This window comes from Anastrepha ludens, chromosome 3, assembly GCF_028408465.1.
Source record: "Anastrepha ludens isolate Willacy chromosome 3, idAnaLude1.1, whole genome shotgun sequence".
Taxonomy (NCBI): domain Eukaryota; kingdom Metazoa; phylum Arthropoda; class Insecta; order Diptera; family Tephritidae; genus Anastrepha; species Anastrepha ludens.
This window is the reverse complement of record NC_071499.1, coordinates 127,035,206-127,054,485: the sequence shown is the minus strand read 5'-3', so window position 1 is coordinate 127,054,485 and position 19,280 is coordinate 127,035,206. Positions and strand designations below refer to the sequence as shown.

The 19,280-nt window shown below is 37.0% G+C and overlaps 1 protein-coding gene across 3 annotated transcripts in view; it reads left to right on the top strand.

The window, feature by feature from the left end:
* LOC128859126 (uncharacterized calcium-binding protein B0563.7) overlaps positions 1-11,288 on the top strand; it is a 30,901-nt gene extending 19,613 nt beyond the window's left edge. For 2 of the 3 annotated variants that reach the window (XM_054095875.1, XM_054095874.1), the window contains exons 2-6: positions 8,588-9,113; positions 9,177-9,825; positions 10,093-10,236; positions 10,372-10,581; positions 10,773-11,287. In XM_054095875.1, coding sequence (XP_053951850.1) covers positions 9,111-9,113; positions 9,177-9,825; positions 10,093-10,236; positions 10,372-10,581; positions 10,773-10,951 — 1,185 coding nt within the window. In that variant the 5' untranslated portion in view covers positions 8,588-9,110 and the 3' untranslated portion in view covers positions 10,952-11,287. Of the gene's footprint in view, positions 1-8,587; positions 9,114-9,176; positions 9,826-10,092; positions 10,237-10,371; positions 10,582-10,772 lie in introns of those variants that run through there. The other variant, XM_054095876.1, reaches the window with a different exon arrangement.
* The last annotated feature ends 7,992 nt before the right edge of the window (positions 11,289-19,280 follow it).

Below are 19,280 nucleotides of genomic sequence, written 5' to 3'. Positions count from 1 at the left end.
GCCCATGTTGCTTTCTGAACAACGACTGATTGGAATAGCGCAGGAATTTGCGTAATGAGCTTAAGAATAGTATAATGAGCGCATTGCTCGTACGAGTAAGCTTTACCCACCACTGACTTTTATCTTACATCTACTTACGGGTAATAGATTACCAGGCTTACTATTTAGCTATGGTGTAAAAGAAATTGTAAGGGGAACTTTGGCTACTCCGCCACTCGGATTCGGCAGCCGAATTCTGCACGATCATTTCACATGTATTCACACACTCGTCCAATCAGTGATTGCTCAGTTAGTCACGAAGCAACATACATAAGTGAAGGTTGTGTTGATTTGTTTTCGTATATCCATGAAATCTACACAATAATTTCACACATTTTCACACAATCGTCCAATCAGTCGGTGTTTAGACGGCACACACCTCTAACAATCTTTTCACCATGACTTATCACTAAAACAACAAATAGGTGTAACAAAATTATAATTACTCATACATCCATTCCCTCTACCTTTGCCCTCACTGTTCCTCTAAGCTAATAGAATGACTTTCACTGTCATTTTGATGTTTCAAGGTTGGGAATTGTAGTCGAATTCAGTATTTTTGTACGAATAAACAATTTTCCACACTCACACTTACTAGACTAAACACGTTCATTAATAAGTATGAGCTTTTGCAGCATTATATATATTCTGTGTGTTTTTGTTTTCCTCAGTAATGCCAATTTTTGCATATCAATGCATTTTCCATCATTCACCCTTAGAAGAAAAGTACATTAAAACTTCATTTTGCAAAATTTTTCACGCCAAAAACATTTGACATTTTCCAAGAATAGTTTTTTCCAAATTTCGCATGGGAAGAGAGTGGGGCTCAGTTGGTGTACAATAGTATTTCACAAGTACACACGCATACTTTTGCTTATGCTCGGGCAGATGTACGGCATTTTACTCCCACGTAAAGGAAAACACGCTGTTATAAGCCCGTATGTATGTATGGACAGAAGCCATGTGAAAGGAGGTTGTGCACCAAGGCGGAGAGCAAGCATGGACATTTTTAAGGTTTTTTGTTTGTCTCATAAATATGTATGCATATGTATGTAAAGAGCGTGAAGAAAAATTACGAAATAGTGAAAACTTAAAATGCTTAAGCAGGTCAAATGAAGAATAAAAAAAACCTCTTGTGAACGATTATCTCTAAACGAAATTCTCTCTGCTTATTTTGTCATCTCAAGCTCATTTAAACCCAAAGCAGAAAAGATTAAGCAAATCAAAGGCTCACAAAATTAAATTTATAAACTCTTAAACACTTAAGCTCTTTGACATTGTTATAGAAATGCTGTAAAGTGTCTTTGTAGTAGTGGCGGCAAGCGACAACTGCCGTTCTAAAAACTTGACATATTTTATTCTAAATCGAAGCGGGAGAAGTTGTTTAATGCATTTTTATGTAAAATAAAGTATTTGTGATTTGCGTACATATTTAATAAGTGCTTGCTGCCAGTAACGCGACACTTTGGTTGTTTTTTCATCTTTGTTTTTTTATCTTTTTTTCAACCTTTTCTACTTGAGTCGCGACTTTAACTTTGTTACACAGTAGGCACATACATAAATGATTGTTTACATTTGTATTTAGTTTGCTGGTGGCTATTTGCGTGCAATGAGACAATCGTACGCTCACATTGCTACGAGTGTAATTTCCTACGCGTACTTATCCATACAGTATAAGGATGCATACCAAAAGTTGGAGGAGGAGCGCGGCTAAATACGGTTAATGATGCGTTACGTCTACTTTTCCGAACTTCCCAAAAATCCGTTTAAAAATGCGCAGTAATTATAAAAATATGCTGAAGAATGACTCGATTGAGCCAGCAATGCGCTGAAAAGTGGCCGAAAATGGTTTTCAAAAGAGCCAACGACTTTGTAAGCTTTATAAAGTATGAATTCTAGTTTCACTTTAATTGCAATACATTTTTTTTTGATTGTTCCATGTACAAAAAAAAAATACCAGTCTAACGGTTAGACGCGATAGAAGTGAAACCTTCCGTAAAACAAACTGAGAGAGAATGAGGCGAAAGCAGCATTAGGAGCGGGATAATTATAGGTTCATTATAATATTGCTATAAAGTTCATATTTTATTTTCTTCATTTTATTATTATTCATCCTCAATGTTTTCAATTTCGATGTTTGTCAACATATCTTTGAAATACCGCGTCAATTGTTGTTTTTGATCGTGTTGTCGATTCAGTGCGATTGTTACACATTTTTAAATTGAATGTTGTATTGATAAAGTCAATTAAAGGAACCGCTGTGTCCAATGCAAAATTTACGTTGCATTAGTAGTGTAGTATAGGTATACATAATGCCTTCTCGCTCACCGTGGCTCCGTAATACGCAGGCGCGCACACATACGTATTAGCATACATACAAACATACATACGTATGATGCTTGAACTAAACACCAAATCAAGTAATAGGCAGTGTAGTATACATACTACAATACTCACTATACTAGCGTGGCTCAGCAGTACGCAGCCACACACATATACGTATATCAACATATAACGCTTCGTAGTGTCGCTTTTTCGTTTCATCAAGTCTCAAATCACTCTCAACGATTCTAAAGAAGTTTTTACTTCAAAAAGTAAATTCAATTAAATCTGCCCCATAACTACGCGAGTACCGCACCCCCACATTGCACAATTATTGCACGCAAATTGATGGAGTTCACTTGTAAATAGAATGGATGGTTGCTGGTATTGCGGAGTTGCTCACTCTTAGCGTTGCGTTACTTGCAACATCCAAAAATAGTATTTTTTGTGTGTGCCTGTTTTTTAGCATTTTTTGCACAAATGGCCACAGCGCCAACACACTTCCATTACCGTTATTGCTTTTGTCCTTTTATTATTATTTTTTTTTGTTCGTTCGTTAGGCTTCAGTTCAGCTGAGTTTTATTTTTTTGTCGGAATTTTTATTATTATGTTTTCATATCTGTCTTTTAGCCTCTTCATGTTTCTCAAACCATCTGTTTTCGTCAAGATGCCAGAACAAAGCATATCAGTGGCTGCACTTGAAGTTGAGTAGGGTTTTATCTGTTAAATGGTTGCTATTTTTCATTTGCTGAAAGCACAAAGGAGGCTTATTAAATTTAAACATGATGCCGCATTTTTTAACTCTTGTTTAGGCATTTTTTTAAGAATAGAAAGCATTGTGTGTATATTTGTGGTTATCTTAGATGGAATCGTGTATATAGAAGATAAGAAAATTTAGTCCCATATCAATTGTGAATTTGAAATATGAGCAAGTGGAGTTATCAACAATTAAGGAGCAACTTAATTAAAAAAAATGGATTCACCGAAATCTAATATACATTGAAAGGGTTTAAAAATATTTGCTAGTTGCAAAGAAACTTAATTGCTACGAACCGAATCGGTCTATGCGCGACTGCAAGTCAACTAGTTCAACCTAAATGAGCTAAATTGAGGATAAGAATATCTTTACTTGAATTAATCTTCCTATCCTTTTTTTTTTGTTAGCACAAACTAGCAAGTACAGCACTCAGACACAATTAAGTCCATTGTACTGCACTTGGATTCTCTTTTTAATTTTCTTTAAATCTACTCGACCTCCAAAGAGATCTGAGTAGATCTTGTGGTGCCAAGGAGCCAAGGGGGTCGCTTCTTAACACGTTAGTGCTAAAGACCTCAAGCCTGATTCGAACTGATGGCTTGGCAAACGCACAAAAAGGGATCCGCCGTCTCATCCTCCTCTCCATATGCTGGGCAGAGTGCACTGTCTGAGATGCCCACCTTTTCCATGTGCTTTGCCCATAGAAAGTGGCCCGTCATCAGTCCAACCAGCTGCGTACAGTCCCCTTTGCTTAGTGATAGGAAGAACTGCGACATTCAGTCGGATATGACGGGTAACATCAGTTTTCTCCATCTGCAGCGTCTCTCAGTCTGCCAAACTCGCTTGTGGGTTAGAGTAACCCGTTTGCTAACCGTGGCTTTGATGGCTGCAGAAGGGAGTGACAGAACGAGCTCCGCGCAATTCCTCACGGGGTTTGCTTGCTTGCCGAATAATATTAAATGATAAACTACGCACAGAATAGGTTTCCAGTTTATTTCTGCTGGTTGGAGTGATCCTTAAATTCTTTTCTTGGGCATTGAAGCACTTTAGACCTTTCCTTTGATCTTGTCACACAGAGTTGAAAGGAATTCTCTTTCGGCGTAGTTCTGGATAGAAAAATTCTTTCAGCATTTTCAAATAACGGTCTCCAGTAACCGTAACGGTGTGACCATTTTCTTCAAAAAAATAAGGCCCGACAATACAGCGTGAAAAAACCGCACACCACACTGTCACGCGAAGAGGATGCAATTCCGTCTCGTGGAGTATCTGTGGGTTAGAAGTACTCCATATTCGACAATTTGGTTTGTTCACATTGCCGTTTAAATCGAAATGGGCCTCATCAGACATGAAAAGGCAGTTTAACATGTTTTGGTCTTCTTCCACCATTTGCAGGATCTTCTGGCAAAATTCCAAGCGAATCGGCAAGTCTGCTGCATTCAGTTTGTTAACCATTTGAATTTTGTAGGGAAATAAGTCTAAATCTTTGTGCATTATTGTTTGCAAAGACTGTCGGCTGACACCAAGTTGAGCAGATAAGCTTCTTGTTGAAACCCTTGGATTGCTTTGTATAGCTGCAGCTTCAGCAGCGATCGTTTCCTCCGTCCGAACTGGTGGGTTTCGATGATAAGGCCTTCTTGCGACTGTTCCTTGCTCAGCAAAATTATTCACCAGTCTCATTATGGTCCATCTGCTCGGGGGATCGCCGCCAAACATCCGCCTGTACTCTCTCTGTACCAAAACTACGGACTCCAGTGCGTGATAGCGGCGGACTATCCAAATTCTTGTTTGCGTGTCCCAGTTATCCATTTTAATAAATTTTAAAGATCAATCTGCAAATTAAAACAAAAATGGAACAGATAACTTAAAAAGAAAAAAAGTTATTCAATTTTTTTTTGGTAGCGGCTTTCATCAGCCATCCTGTACAAATATTTAAGAATACACACAGAAAATTTAATATCGTTTCGGTGAATATTTTCAAAGTTACATGCAAATTTGAAAAGGCGTTTCAGAGTGCTTGAAAGTAGAAGGCGGCAGCGCGTTTTTCTCAAAATGGAGTTTTCAAAGTCGGTAACCCACATTACTGGAAACAGCTAAGCCGATTAGTCTCAAATTTTTCAAATTTTAACACGAGCTTCTTAAGTATATTTTTTAGTAATTAATTGAAGATTTTTTCTCATCGACAAATATTTTTTTATCTACAATTTAAGGCCGAAATTATGGTCAAATATCGATTTTTTTGTTGAGAAACCGCTATTTTGTCAAAAAAATTAATTTTGTTTATTCCTTCGATTAATTACGAGATTTAAAATTACTTTAACGAAATCTGTTTGGTTTTTTAATCTCAGAGAATCCAGTTCAGAGATATAGTGGTCACCGCAAAACGTCTTTTTTGAGAGGAGCTCCCGGAGATCAGCTGTAGCTCATTTACAAATAAATATTTTTACTATAATTAAGTCTTAAAATACAGTTAAAAGATAACATAATATGTGTAAAAATTTTTAGATCAATAAATTTAAAAGTTTTTTCAGAAAATTCGCTTTTTTTCGGTCTACTAACCATAAATTGTTTGATCGATACTTTACGAGATATCGATCACTACAGTCATCTACACGAGGCGTTTTACACGAGGAATTACATATGGGAAACCTATTTAGAAGGTGATTGCCACCCGCATTTGATAACAATTCAACAAAAAAAGCAGTATGAAGAAGTGTCGCGGTGTGCGTATTTAAGTTGAGGGAGTTAAAGTTGAATTAAAACAAGAAATTTCATTTAAAACTTCACATTAGTTTTTGCTTGCTAACATTTGAACCAACCTGTATTTGGGTGAAATTTGAAACTACTGGCAGGGAGTGATTCCAAAGCTCGGATTTTAATATGCGAAAATCTCCCAGCACCGTTATTACATTGCCGTACGTATAAACTTACCATTACCCACTTCCATGAAAACACATGCACACGCCACTGTACACTAACTTCCTTTCGGTTGTGTTACCCGCCCAGCGCTCTGTTGAATTTACGGCATTATTTACTATAAACTTTACTCATCGTCGACATTGATTTTATCTTTCATAGAACAATAAAGTTCCCATTTCTCTTCTCCCCATTACTTGCCCACTGAACTTGCAATCTTACTGTTGCATTTTTCCTTTTTTTTAATATTTTAAGCCCTGTGTGCGCATGTCAGCGCGTGTTGTCCCAACATTTTGCATAGCAATTGAGTTTGCAGCTGATACTTAAAAACTTAAAAGTTAGTTTGTAGGCTAATGTGTTACAAAGTGAATGGAAAAGAGTTTGAAGGCAAAAAAACCGCTGGCATAAATTTTTAGTTATAACATTACGCTTAACAAAGTGGGCTGTTGGCTTGCAATGCAATGGATTTTAATCCATTTTCAATTTATTATAGCACAGTCGAGGGCAGCAATTTTTGCCAAGCCAATTGCAGAGAAGCCATGAGATTAAAGACTGGAAGCTTTTAATATCAATGCTGTGAGTTTCGAAATTAAAACCTTCACGGTTAGGAAATGAAATATTAATACAATATTGAAATATTAGAATATTTTATGAACAAAAGTAAGATACAGCCTCCAGCCTAAAATAGGTAATTTTTTGCTTTGGCCTTTGAACATTAGAAATTGGTAAGTATTGAAAGTTAAAAATAATCTTTTACAGTGATTACTTGCCCTTTTCTGCAAAATGGAGGTGAAGCTTTTTCAACGAACAAAAGCTCGCAGAAGTTTGTCAGTGGCTCACGAGGAATGATCGTAAAGGGTTTTCCAGTAACAGGTATTATTGGTGAATGGATTGCGCTATCGAGAGATGATTAACGATTTTTTGTGTTCGGAATTGGATGGTATTGATCTGGACAACGTTTATTTTCAACAAGACGGCGGTACGTGCCCTACAAGCAACGAACCCATTGGTCTTTTACGGGAAAAGTTTTCGGACCGTGTTGTCTCTCGAAGAGGTGATCTCAATTGGCCACCGAGATCTTGTGATTTAACACTTTGTGACTTTTTTCTTTGGGGCCACGTGAATGAAACGGTATACGCCAACAGCCCAGGGTCGATTCAAGACCTCAAAGATGGAGTTCGAGGGGCTATCGAGGACATAGGGCAGCCACTTTGCAATTCGGTTATGGAAAATTTCATGAAAAGGATATTGCCCCGTAAGCGTGGTCGTGGTGGTCATTTGCCTGATGCTATTTTCTACTATTAACGGCATACCTTCCTCTTTGTAATGAAATAAACATCCGATCATTTATATTAGAAAATAGTATATTTCTTTGAATATCAAAATAACACCTCTTATTAAAAAACCCTATATTAAAAAAGATTTACTTTGAAGCTTTTACTTTCGGTCAAGCAGCTTATAAGTAGCGCTCCAGCACAATCATAATAGAGAGCTTTGGAGCTTAATGCTCATTATACCTATACACTATCCACTAAACACTTTAAGCTGATATGATAGACATCAGCACACTCACGATGGAAATGATTGAAGCTGCATCTAATTCCAGCAGGGAAGTACAGGGTGGCTGATGAAAGCCGCTACCAAAAAAAAATTGAATAACTTTTTTTCTTTTTAAGTTATCTGTTCCATTTTTGTTTTAATTTGCAGATTGATCTTTAAAATTTATTAAAATGGATAACTGGGACACGCAAACAAGAATTTGGATAGTCCGCCGCTATCACGCACTGGAGTCCGTAGTTTTGGTACAGAGAGAGTACAGGCGGATGTTTGGCGGCGATCCCCCGAGCAGATGGACCATAATGAGACTGGTGAATAATTTTGCTGAGCAAGGAACAGTCGCAAGAAGGCCTTATCATCGAAACCCACCAGTTCGGACGGAGGAAACGATCGCTGCTGTAGCTGCAGCTATACAAAGCAATCCAAGGGTTTCAACAAGAAGCTTATCTGCTCAACATTTAATAAAATTTAATGACCTTCAACTTGAAAAAAAAAAATAATGAATTCCATACACTTAAAAAAAAGTTATTTGAGTTTCTTAATGTAGCAAAATTCATCAGCCACCCTGTTAATTTTACGAGAAGCTTATTTAAGGTAGAAGAGCTGTCGAAGATTGGTTTCTATCGCAAATCAAACGCGGAAAGGGGCGATGGATGGATCACATGCTTAGGAAACCACCAGATAGCACAATGAGAATGGCACTGGCCTGGAACCCGCAAGGGAGAGATCGTATTAATAGTGCGATTTGTCAAAGCTCAGGGTTTTTTTTAATATTCTCTATAGACCTTCCAAAAACTGCAACTCTTAACAATTTTGTTTTCTCTTGTACAGGATATATTACAGGTCGGCTGAATAAGGGAGCTTGGCTTAAACCCATCACTCCAAGCTCAAAAGCTCTCACACCAAAATTTCACAATTTGATAATTAAATTTCGTACAAAACTCATTTTGGTATTATCGATTCACTTAATTATTCTTAATTGTACATTCCCTTTTACAGGCTGCTAAACCCAGCAATACACACAAACACATCTACACTGATTGCGATGCAAATAATTGCAGTTGAAGCACATAAACGAAAATTGGCATGCGAATGACCGGCTGCTGAAGTTAATGGTTGTGTGAGTGAGTGAACGAGCACACAAGCGACGAGAGTAGCGTAAGCTGCATGCTGACAATTAGTGCCGTCAGTTAATTGACATTTCACTGCATGCATATCAATTGATGGTGTCAATTAAAAGCGCTGATAAATAAACGCGACTATAATCTAGTTAGCAGCGTATGCGTGTGGGATGACGCGCTAGTCAAAGTTAGCGAAAGCAGCGATAAAGAGAGAGGTCATGCAAAGAATTTGCATTTAAATCGCATACAAATAGTGCTTTTGCATCTAACTTTGCCATTTTGACATTCTGCACTAACGCCGAAATTCGTCTAACACCGCCAAGTTGGAAGGAAAAAAACTTTTCACGGCTGTTAATAATATTTTAGCCGGTTCGAGCTTTGCCCGGGAACTCAGGCAACTAATGGTGAGTGGAAGCTGTTTAATTTACGCTATGAATCTACGTTCATTTACTTAAATTCTCGTACAGACGAGAAACACTACAGTTGGCGTGGATGACACGGCAAGTGTGGGACCGCAACAGCAACAGCTTGAGACCACGGCGTATTACGAACATCAGTCCGACTATAGCGAAGACGCAACAGGCCACACAACAGCGATAGCAACGGCTACGTCACCACAACCTCACCGAAATCAACAAACAAGCAATATGGCCGCCATGTCCGCTGATGTCGAATGCACACAAACAACGCAATCGCCAATGCGGCGTCGCAGTCGGCGTGTATCCGAATTGGTATTGGATCCTTGCTGCAATCAATTGGCAGGAGAGCAGCTAGTGGAGCATTCGGCAGTTGTTGCCGATTTACCCACAGAAGATTATGATGATGTGGTAGTTGATGAGGAAGAAGAAGACGATTTCGAAGATGGTGTTGATGGTGAGAATGATTACTACGATGAATCGCCAGTGCAGCGTAGCGCTAGATTTCTGAAGCCATGCAAACAGCAACAAAGAAAAACCGAACTGCAAGAACAGGCGGCGACGGCGAGTACGGTGAAAAGTGGTGGCAAGCGACCAAAACGACGCATTAAGACGACTCGTCAATTTTCACAGCGTACTGGTTCGACCGAGTCGACGGAGAGTGCCACACGACCATGCATATCCAAGGGGCAAATGCGCGGTAAGTTGGTACTAACAACCAAACACACAAACGACAAATGCGTTTGAAAATGTTTAGTTTTAGGGTCAACCAGCTCAAATAAAGCGCATAAAAAAGACAAAAACTGCGACATCAGTCTTAGCTGTCCCATTTTAGATGCGCTTTGTTTGCGTTTTGGCTGCTGCATTGCATTTTGCAATTTCCTATGTTGTCCACTTTTTCCAAACAACCGCTGTTATCTCGCCAATGCTATTGTGCTGTTTCTTTTTCATTGCTTTTATTTACTAGAATTCCGTGAAGCATTTCGTTTATTCGACAAAGACGGCGATGGCTGCATAACAAAAGAGGAGCTCGGTACCGTAATGCGTTCATTGGGGCAATTCGCACGTGTTGAGGAATTGCAGGAAATGCTGCAGGAAATCGATGTGGATGGTAAGTGAGCTGCGATGAAGAAGCAAGCAAAAAACTAAAAACGTTTTGCCAATTGTTGCCACTAAATATTTATTATTCAAATTCCTTTCGTGTAGTGACATTTCGTACCGCTTTTATGCTTTTTGTCGCTTTTAGGAGACGGTAACGTCAGCTTTGAAGAATTCGTGGACATACTTTCTAACATGACCTATGAGGATAAATCAGGTCTATCCTCTGCTGATCAGGAAGAGCGTGAGCTGCGTGACGCTTTTCGTGTGTTTGACAAGCATAATCGTGGCTATATTACGGCCTCAGACCTGAGAGCGGTGCTGCAGTGTTTGGGCGAGGACCTGGATGAGGAAGATAGTAAGTGCTACAAAATCAACAACAATTTTATGACTTTTATATACACTTTTTCGGCTCGATAACAAAAGCACAGCTTGCGTTTATTTTTCCTTGCTTTCCTCAAGGGTTGCTTTAACCACTTTTTGTTTGCAAGTTCTAAAATTATTTTTTTTTTTCATTCTCTATTTTCTTTTCCAAACTTAATACACCAGTCGAGGACATGATTAAAGAAGTCGATGTCGATGGTGATGGACGCATTGATTTTTATGAGTTTGTGCATGCTTTGGGCGAACCGGAAGACTCGCAGGAGAACGACGAGGAGAATGAAGAAGAGAATACAACTTCACCATTACCAACACCAAAATCGGCCATGTCAATGAGTTACGATTAAGCTGTGGAAAAGTTTCGCGGTTAATAACGAAATCGGTAAATGAAAACTTAGCAAAGAAACAGTTATTACAATAATACGCATAATTAATTCCCAGCTAACATTTTTCTTAAAGTTTTTGGCTCCAAACAAATTTGTATTGATATAGGAAATGGTACAAAATGAATAACGAAAATTTTTGGAAATAATAAAATTTCATTAACTCCTAAAATTTAATAATCAAAACATATATCTGAGAACTAAAATCAAATAATAACCTCTTATTATAAAAAAGTAATATAAAACCATTTCTACTCTAAAATTCGCGTTTATGGCAAAAAAAGAGACAGTATTTATAAAGAAATAATATGCAGTTTAAGTATACATTTTCTAAAAAAAAAACTTAATAGATTACAAATTTAATTAGCATAATGATTTTTTTAGTAATATCGTGGTTGAAATTACTGATGCAGTGCACTGCAGTAAAATTTTAATTAAAAAAAATTAAATTAAAAAAACAAATTTAATACAAATTATTTAATTCACTTTATTTTACTTGGTTTTGAAATTTTTGTATAGAGGAAAATAAAATAAAAAGTAAATAAAAAATTTTATCTACTGTAAAAACATATCCAATTTTCAAGTTTCTTAAAGCCTACATATTAATACACACATACATACATATATTAAAGAAAAATGAAAAAATTATGCTATCTAAAAATATAAATATCTCAGATTATACAATAGTATTTATCTTTAGTTAAGAATTGCCTTTTTGAAGTGAGGGAAATACAATTTTCGACACTTTCATAGCTTTAAAATTTAGTTTTAGTTTAATTATTTAACGCAAATGTATGTATTTTTAAAATCTAAATAAATTATGGAAATTAAATAATACAGTATTAGCAAAAAAATGTATCTGTGAGCATAAAATTGACTACGTTGGTTAAGCTATGCTTACACGATTTGAATAAAAGATTCCAGAACTATAAATTTAAAGCAAATTTTTTGCAACTTAAATGCTTTTAAGAAACGCCAAATACCATGTCATAAAAATATCTAAAATAAATAGACAAATATGAATACGAAACTAAAAAATACAACTACAATTAAATCTAATCATAAATATTTACTTTAATTCAATAAAAATGTCGAATCTTACGCAAAACAAAAAAAAATATTGTTTAATTAAAGGAAAATGAGTATTGGGGGGGAAAAACACAGTGGGCTGCACGCGAACGCCAAGTGAACGCCAGCACGTCCAGATGAAAAACGAAGGAATATACATCTATTTTATAATATCCTAAACAGAATTCAGAGAGAATGTAGGTTCGAATCTCGGTGAAACACCAAAATGAAGAAAAAGTTTTTTCTAATAGCGGTCGCCCCTCGGCATACAATGGCAAACCTCCGAGTGTATTTCTGCCATGAAAAAGCTCCTGTTAAAAAACATCTGCCATTCAGAGTCGGCTTAAAACTGTAGGTCCCTCCATTTGTGGAACAACATCAAGACGCACACCACAAATAGGAGGAAAAGCTCGGCCAAATACCCAAAATGGGTGTACGTGCCAATTATATATGCATACATATATAAACATTGAACATGCAGCATGCATGGCCCAGACGAATGACCACACGGAACCCGTATTCAGTTTTATTAAGAGATACAAGGTTATCTTCCCGTCTAGGGAAGAGAGGAACAGTAGCCCAACATGGCTACATGATGCCTCACAAAAATGGTATACAGATGTATCTGAAACGCTCCAGCGGGTAGGAGCAGGAATAGTGGGGGCTAGAGCACACACATCTTTAACACTGAGTACAAATACACGAATTTTTTATGCGGAGCTTTTCGTTATAATAGAAACAGTGGAAATCGTATCCAAAGGAGAGTTCGAAAAAATAAGCATTTAAATACTTTCGAACTGTCAATCGTTCAATTCTGTTTACGTTCAATTCAAAAGTCCTTATAAAGTGGATCAATGCACTCAACAAACTGGCGATTCTTAATCAGTCTTCCCTGATGTGGGTACCAGGACATGAGGGACACGAGGTAAACAAGAAGGCAGCCAGGCTTTATGCCGAAACAAGGCCATTTATTGGACCAACCCCATTTTCCGCCTTTAACAAAAACAATCTAAAACAGGAAAAAAACGGATCCAAATAAAAACTCAGGAACCCTGGAATGGCACAAACGGCCTTAATCACTCCAAAAAGTTTCTGAACTTTAATACCAACGGAGCAAAATCTGCTCTAACCTTAGACAAAAAGGGTCTCAGACTACTCTGTGGAACACTTACAGGCCACTTTGCCTACAATAAACATTTCAATACAACAGGACTATCTAGCACTAGTTCATGTTGGTTCTGCTGTGATGAAGAGGAGTCATGGAACACTTAATCACCAATTGTGAAGCATTAGCTCACAGGGGACCCAAAATCTTGGGCTCATACCTACTGGAGGATGAAAACTCACAAATGCTCCCTTCTAAGGAGCTGGTTCGATTACTTGCAGTACTAAATAATTAAAATTAAGCACTTAGCGGCGCACAAAAACTCAATCTGGTCGCAGTACATAAAGGCGTTAGTGTAACCGTATAACCATTGCGATTACATACAACTTTGTTTTTGAATAACTTTTTTACTAAATAAAAATAATAAATTTTGGGTAATGGAAATCTTTATTTTGGCCTTTACGCGCTCCATTACTTGATTGTTTGCATACCGCAGCTGTTTAGTTGTTTTTCTTCTTGATTGGCGCGATAACTGCTTATGCGATTTCGGGCGAAATTAACAAAGCGCGCCAGTCGTTACTTTCTCGTGCTAACCTGCGCCAGTTCGAAACACCAAGTGAAGCCAAGTCCTTTTCAACCTGATCTTTTCAACGTAGAGGGGACCTTCCTCTTCTTCTGCTACCACCAGCTGGTACCGCATCGAATGTTTTCAGAGCCAGAGCGTTTGTATCCATTAGGACGACATGACTCAGCTGGAACTGGTTGTTTGTTTTCAACGAAAATGTCAACACAGTTTGTCATTCTCATCTGTCAATCCATAATTATGGATTACGATAGTTCTCATACAGCTAAATAAACACCCAATATTTCAAAATGGGCATCAATGTGAACACTTGCGCTGACTAAATAAATTCTGCAACAGTCTTCTTTAATTTTTTGTTTATAATCTATAATTCATATAAATATATACTGATTTTATTATACTGATACTCTTATGACATAAACGGTTTATTTTTGTAGGAGTATTTCGGTGCAAATGGCAACCTTTATTTGAAACTAGGCACAAGTTCATTTAGCGAGGGAAACAAAGCTCACTCTCGTGTTCGGAAAACACAAAACCTTTGCCATGAGTAAACATTCAAAACGGGCAGATTTTACTAAGCCTAACCCTAATACATAGTTGTCACTTATTGGATGTCAATGTTAAAGGGATCGCACGATGTCCTTTGAGCCATTCACCCAAAAATAATTTAGCAATTTATACAACAAAGTCATTTAAGTTGAGCGTATAATCCAGCAATAACGAGCAGTGAACAACTTAAGCACTATGTTCCCACTTTTACATACGGACAAACACATGCATACCGCGCTTATCCTTTTTTATGTTTAGAGCGTACGGTTTGAGGGAAAAGTAAAAATCACCTCGAAATGAACACTCTGCGGGAAATGGTAAACGAAATAGTTACTGAAAGTAGCAGGCAAGCAACACCAAAGCAGAGGTCAGCAAAACAACTATATTTTAAGAAAGGCAAAAAAAGACAAAATTGATGAAACTACTGCTTTGCACGCAAAAAGATTTTCACTTTATTTAATGCTCAGTTGTTGGTGCAGCGCAAATCACTGCACACAATCGCAGTTGATTGTGATTTAATGCGGAGCAAGCGGTACAAGTGGATCATCGCACATGTGCTGTGCAAGTATGTGCATATGTGCGCACGTATGTGTGTATGTATAAGTCTGTCATGGATAAACCGTTTTGCAAACAAGAACATCTGTTTATTTACTTAGACGTAGCGTGGAATATTGCACTTGGGAGGGTCATTGTTTGCTCTAGTTACGAGTTCAACTATTGCTAGGATTGCCAAGGTTAAGGGTTTTAGAGGTAACATTTTGAATACGAAAACTTGACAAATAAGCCAATAGAATACACATAGTGCATGACAAATTTATTTTTCTGCAGTGAAAGTCAATCAAACTTTATTTTAGTAGCTTATGCTCATTTTATCAGATGATATAGAGGCTTGGAAGTATGAAACCTGCTTATCTGCTAGGCTCATGAAGCAAATGAACTCACTTTAAGGTATTCAGATTGCACAACACTTTCCCAGCCAAGAAGTGCGGTTTCCATTTTGCTAACTTATGCCACCATATCTTGCTAATTGATTCTGATAGCTCTTCAGCGCATTATCGAGTCTCTAATACCCAAAAACATGAAAACTACTTACCCGAATTCAATGCAGAATAACATTGAGTGAGTCAGTACATCATATATGTAAGTAGTTGGTCCGCAAACTCCATCGAAACCCACGCGTCTTCTCACTGTGGCTTTGCTCTGCTCACAAAAGCTGAAGTTCTGAAACTCTGTCACGCATAAGGGATGGCTTTGCCAATTAGGCGTTCGCAGATGGAGTAAAAAATGAATCATGAAAATTTAAATTTCTCTTCAATTTCCGCTTACAGCAGTAAATCTCCTGAATATCCCTTCTTACTCAATCTTAGGTTTTATGCGACATAATAGCTCGAAGTTTTCGGACCCTTGCACTCTCAACTTGCTTTTTACTTCCCGTGTTGGCTCTAGATCAGAATATGCAACATTTAACTGGAGGCCTTGCCCCCAATTTGTAATTGAGAGAATTAAACGTGCTTTTCCTCCAACGTCCTTAACTAACTCTCTGTTGTGCATAAGAAGACGATTTTCCAACACACTTTGCATTCCACACTGAATAGTAGATATACGAAGAAATCAAATTTCATTGCCCATTTTCACGTGTTAAAAAGTAACACTCGGTAACTTTGGCTGCTACTCCAATTGATATTTTTGCTGGCCGCGATGTGCATACAATAGTAGTAGTCGTTTGTAAGCCCTGATGGCCAAACAGGTATTAAGGTTAGTAAAATAAATTGAGACACGTACAAATATTCCTAGCACACATACAAGCTCACATATATGTGACGTAAACACGTGCCAGATGCCGCAAATTTTTCGAAGCAGCTCATTCAGAGATTACTGTGTAGGAGAAATGGTGGATTTAATATGCTGCTAAAGTTTAAGCGAGCGCAAAGTATTTGGGTTGTTGCTAGTGCGTTGGCGAGCTGGTAGCACATCAGTTGATCTAATGATACTTACAGGGAAAATAAATTCACTACACGATGTAAATACTCGTGTATGAAAATTCTTACTGCTTAGCGTATTCATTTATATACATTTATACGTAGGTTTACTGAAGGTCGCCAAAAAAAAGTACTGTGGGCGATGGTAAAACAAAATATGGGTTCCTTCCACGCGAAATTTTGTAATATTTTAAAAAAATTTCATATAAAAAAATCAAAATGTTTGCAATGATAATCTATAAAATAGTCATGTAATAAGAAACAATTTTAAGCAAAATTTTAAATAATTTTAATTAAAATTAAATACGAACTGGAAACTATTCATCGCTGGTCGCTAGCAGTGTTGAAACGTTTTTACCACGGCATTTCAACAGAGTCATTTTACAGCCATGGAAAATGTTAAATGCAATGTTGTCTAACAGAAAATTGTTAAGTTCAATGTTATATATATATATAATTGGCGCGTACACCCTTTTTGGGTATTTGGCCGAGCTCCTCCTCCTATTTGTGGTGTGCGTCTTGATGTTGTTCCACAAATGGAGGGACCTACAGTTTCAAGCCGACTCCAGAAATACACTCGGAGGTTTGCCATTGCCTGCCGAGGGGTGACCGCTATCAGAAAAATGTTTTTCTTAATTTTGGTGTTTCTCCGAGATTCGAACCAACGTTCTCTCTGTGAATTCCGTATGGTAATCACGCACCAACCCATTTGGCTACGGCGGCCGCCAGTTCAATGTTAGCTGACAGAAAAATATCGAAGTTAATGTTAGTCAACATGTAAATGCATATAGAAAGATGCGATAGGGAAACAGAAAATCCTACAATTCTTTGAAAAACAATTATGAGTTGGGAATCGATAAGAGAAATTGATAAAAATAACTTAAGAAAAATTAAATTGTTCTTGTTTGACAATAGGATTGTAAACTTGCACTTCAATTTAAATTGTATCTATGCAATTGAATTTATTTTAAAACAAATATTTATAAATATTTCCAGCGCAACATTTTTCCATCAACGCAAAAACGAACTGTTTTCGTCATTTCTTCTTGGTGCTTTACTTCTGGCATTTACTCTTCCCTTACTGTTCCATATTTTTGGTCTTATACCTACATTTACACCTAAATCAATTTATTTAATTATAGTATTTTAGATAGTTGATAACACTATAGTAAAATATGCCTGAATTCAAATTATCTCAAACATCTTTCGGTTGATTGCAACATAATTTTTAATATCTTCTTCGTTTGATATTTCAACTTATTTAATTAAGTTTTATTTTTTACTGAAGTAGCAACCTTATACAAAATATTACTAGATTTATAGTCTTTTTTATACAACTTTTTTGTTATAACTTTTGCGTGAGAAATTTTACATTTTCCTACACAAGCATACATATTTACACTCAAATTTCAATTAGGCTTTTAATTAATAGTTCGTAATCAAAACACAACTAATTAAACACTTCAATAAAATAATTTGCAAATTCAGTATTCATTATTCATTGATATAATGCGTAAATAAGTAGGGATAATTCTATTTGCATATTGCGGTCTCTTTGGCTAAATTAATTGCCAATGCATTGTTGGCCATAATTAGTTGTGAAGTAGTGCATACTTGCGTACGTACATAGAAATTTTCAAAATTTAATATTTGCAGCTTTTACGTTACAAAATAGAGCGCTATTTAAATACCACCTGGACATAATTTTTGATTGCATACTTTTAAGGATGCTTTAAAAAGCATTTATATCCCGAGAATAAGAACCAATTAGTATGAGAACAAAATTTGTGAATTTGGCGATTATATAAGGATTTTTTTTATAAGTATTTACTACCTCTTCTCTATTCTTATTTCGGTTGGTCGAATCGCGACTACGGGCTGTTCCATATAAATAAATGTAAGAGCGAAACATGGTCTACCTATTCAAAGATTTTAAAGTTTGCTAACAATTGTCTAAGTCTCTTTTTCTTTCTCTTGACCGAATTTCCGTTGCATAAATTGATTCGATGTTCCTGTTATTTACATAGTACGAAAACCACAAAATGTTAATGGAATTTCAATTGCACCACATATTAAATATGAAAAGGTGAAAATGTGAAATAGAAACTATTTAACATCTGTTGCTAGCAGTTTTGAAACGTTTTTGCTATGAAATTTTAACAAAGGTATTTTTCGGCCACAAAAAATGTTAAATTCAATGTTGTGAAACAGAAAACTGTCAAATACTGTTAGCAAACAGAAAAATATCGAGATGAATTTTGTTCAACAAGTATACAGATGTGGAAAGATGTTTGCAAATCTGGAAAAGGAAATACTGAAAATCTCTAAAAGGAAATTAAATTTTTATTTAAATGAGTTTTAAAACAAATTAGGTAGGAAGAAAGCATGGTACCAAATGCACAGCAAAAATTCCGCAACGATTGCCGATTTTGGCACTTCTTTTCCTACAATAAATTATGGAATGCCCCTTCCCATATTTTATACATTCGCTGGGATTATGTATCGCAGCTAAAAATACACACATCTGGTCCAGCAAATGTTTCTATGTGTCTAAAAGTTGCTTAGCCATTGATGAAAAAAAAATCGAACGCTGTTGCACATTTAATTAAAATACATGCACGCAGTAAGAACAATAAACTCCCCAAATTCGTGTGCCTTTTTATGCACACATACACACACACACCCACACACGAGTCGATACCGCCCAGAAATAAGTGTCGCCCAGAAATAAAATCCTAACATAGGGCTGAGCTTAGGCTACTGTGGGGGTCAGCAAGGTGGCGGATAGCTGAACGGCCTATAGATATGTAGGTTAGCTGCGAATACTTAATAAGCAGTCCCCGACCAAAAGCGGCAGAAATGGAGGGCATAGCTGAAAAGGCTATACTGCTCGGTGAAATCTCTGTGACGGGGCGAGTCGATACCGCCCAGAAATAAGTGTCGCCCAGAAATAAAATCCTAAAGCGTCTGACTCAAATTGAGCGGCTTCTTAGGCAGCGTCTGCCTCTA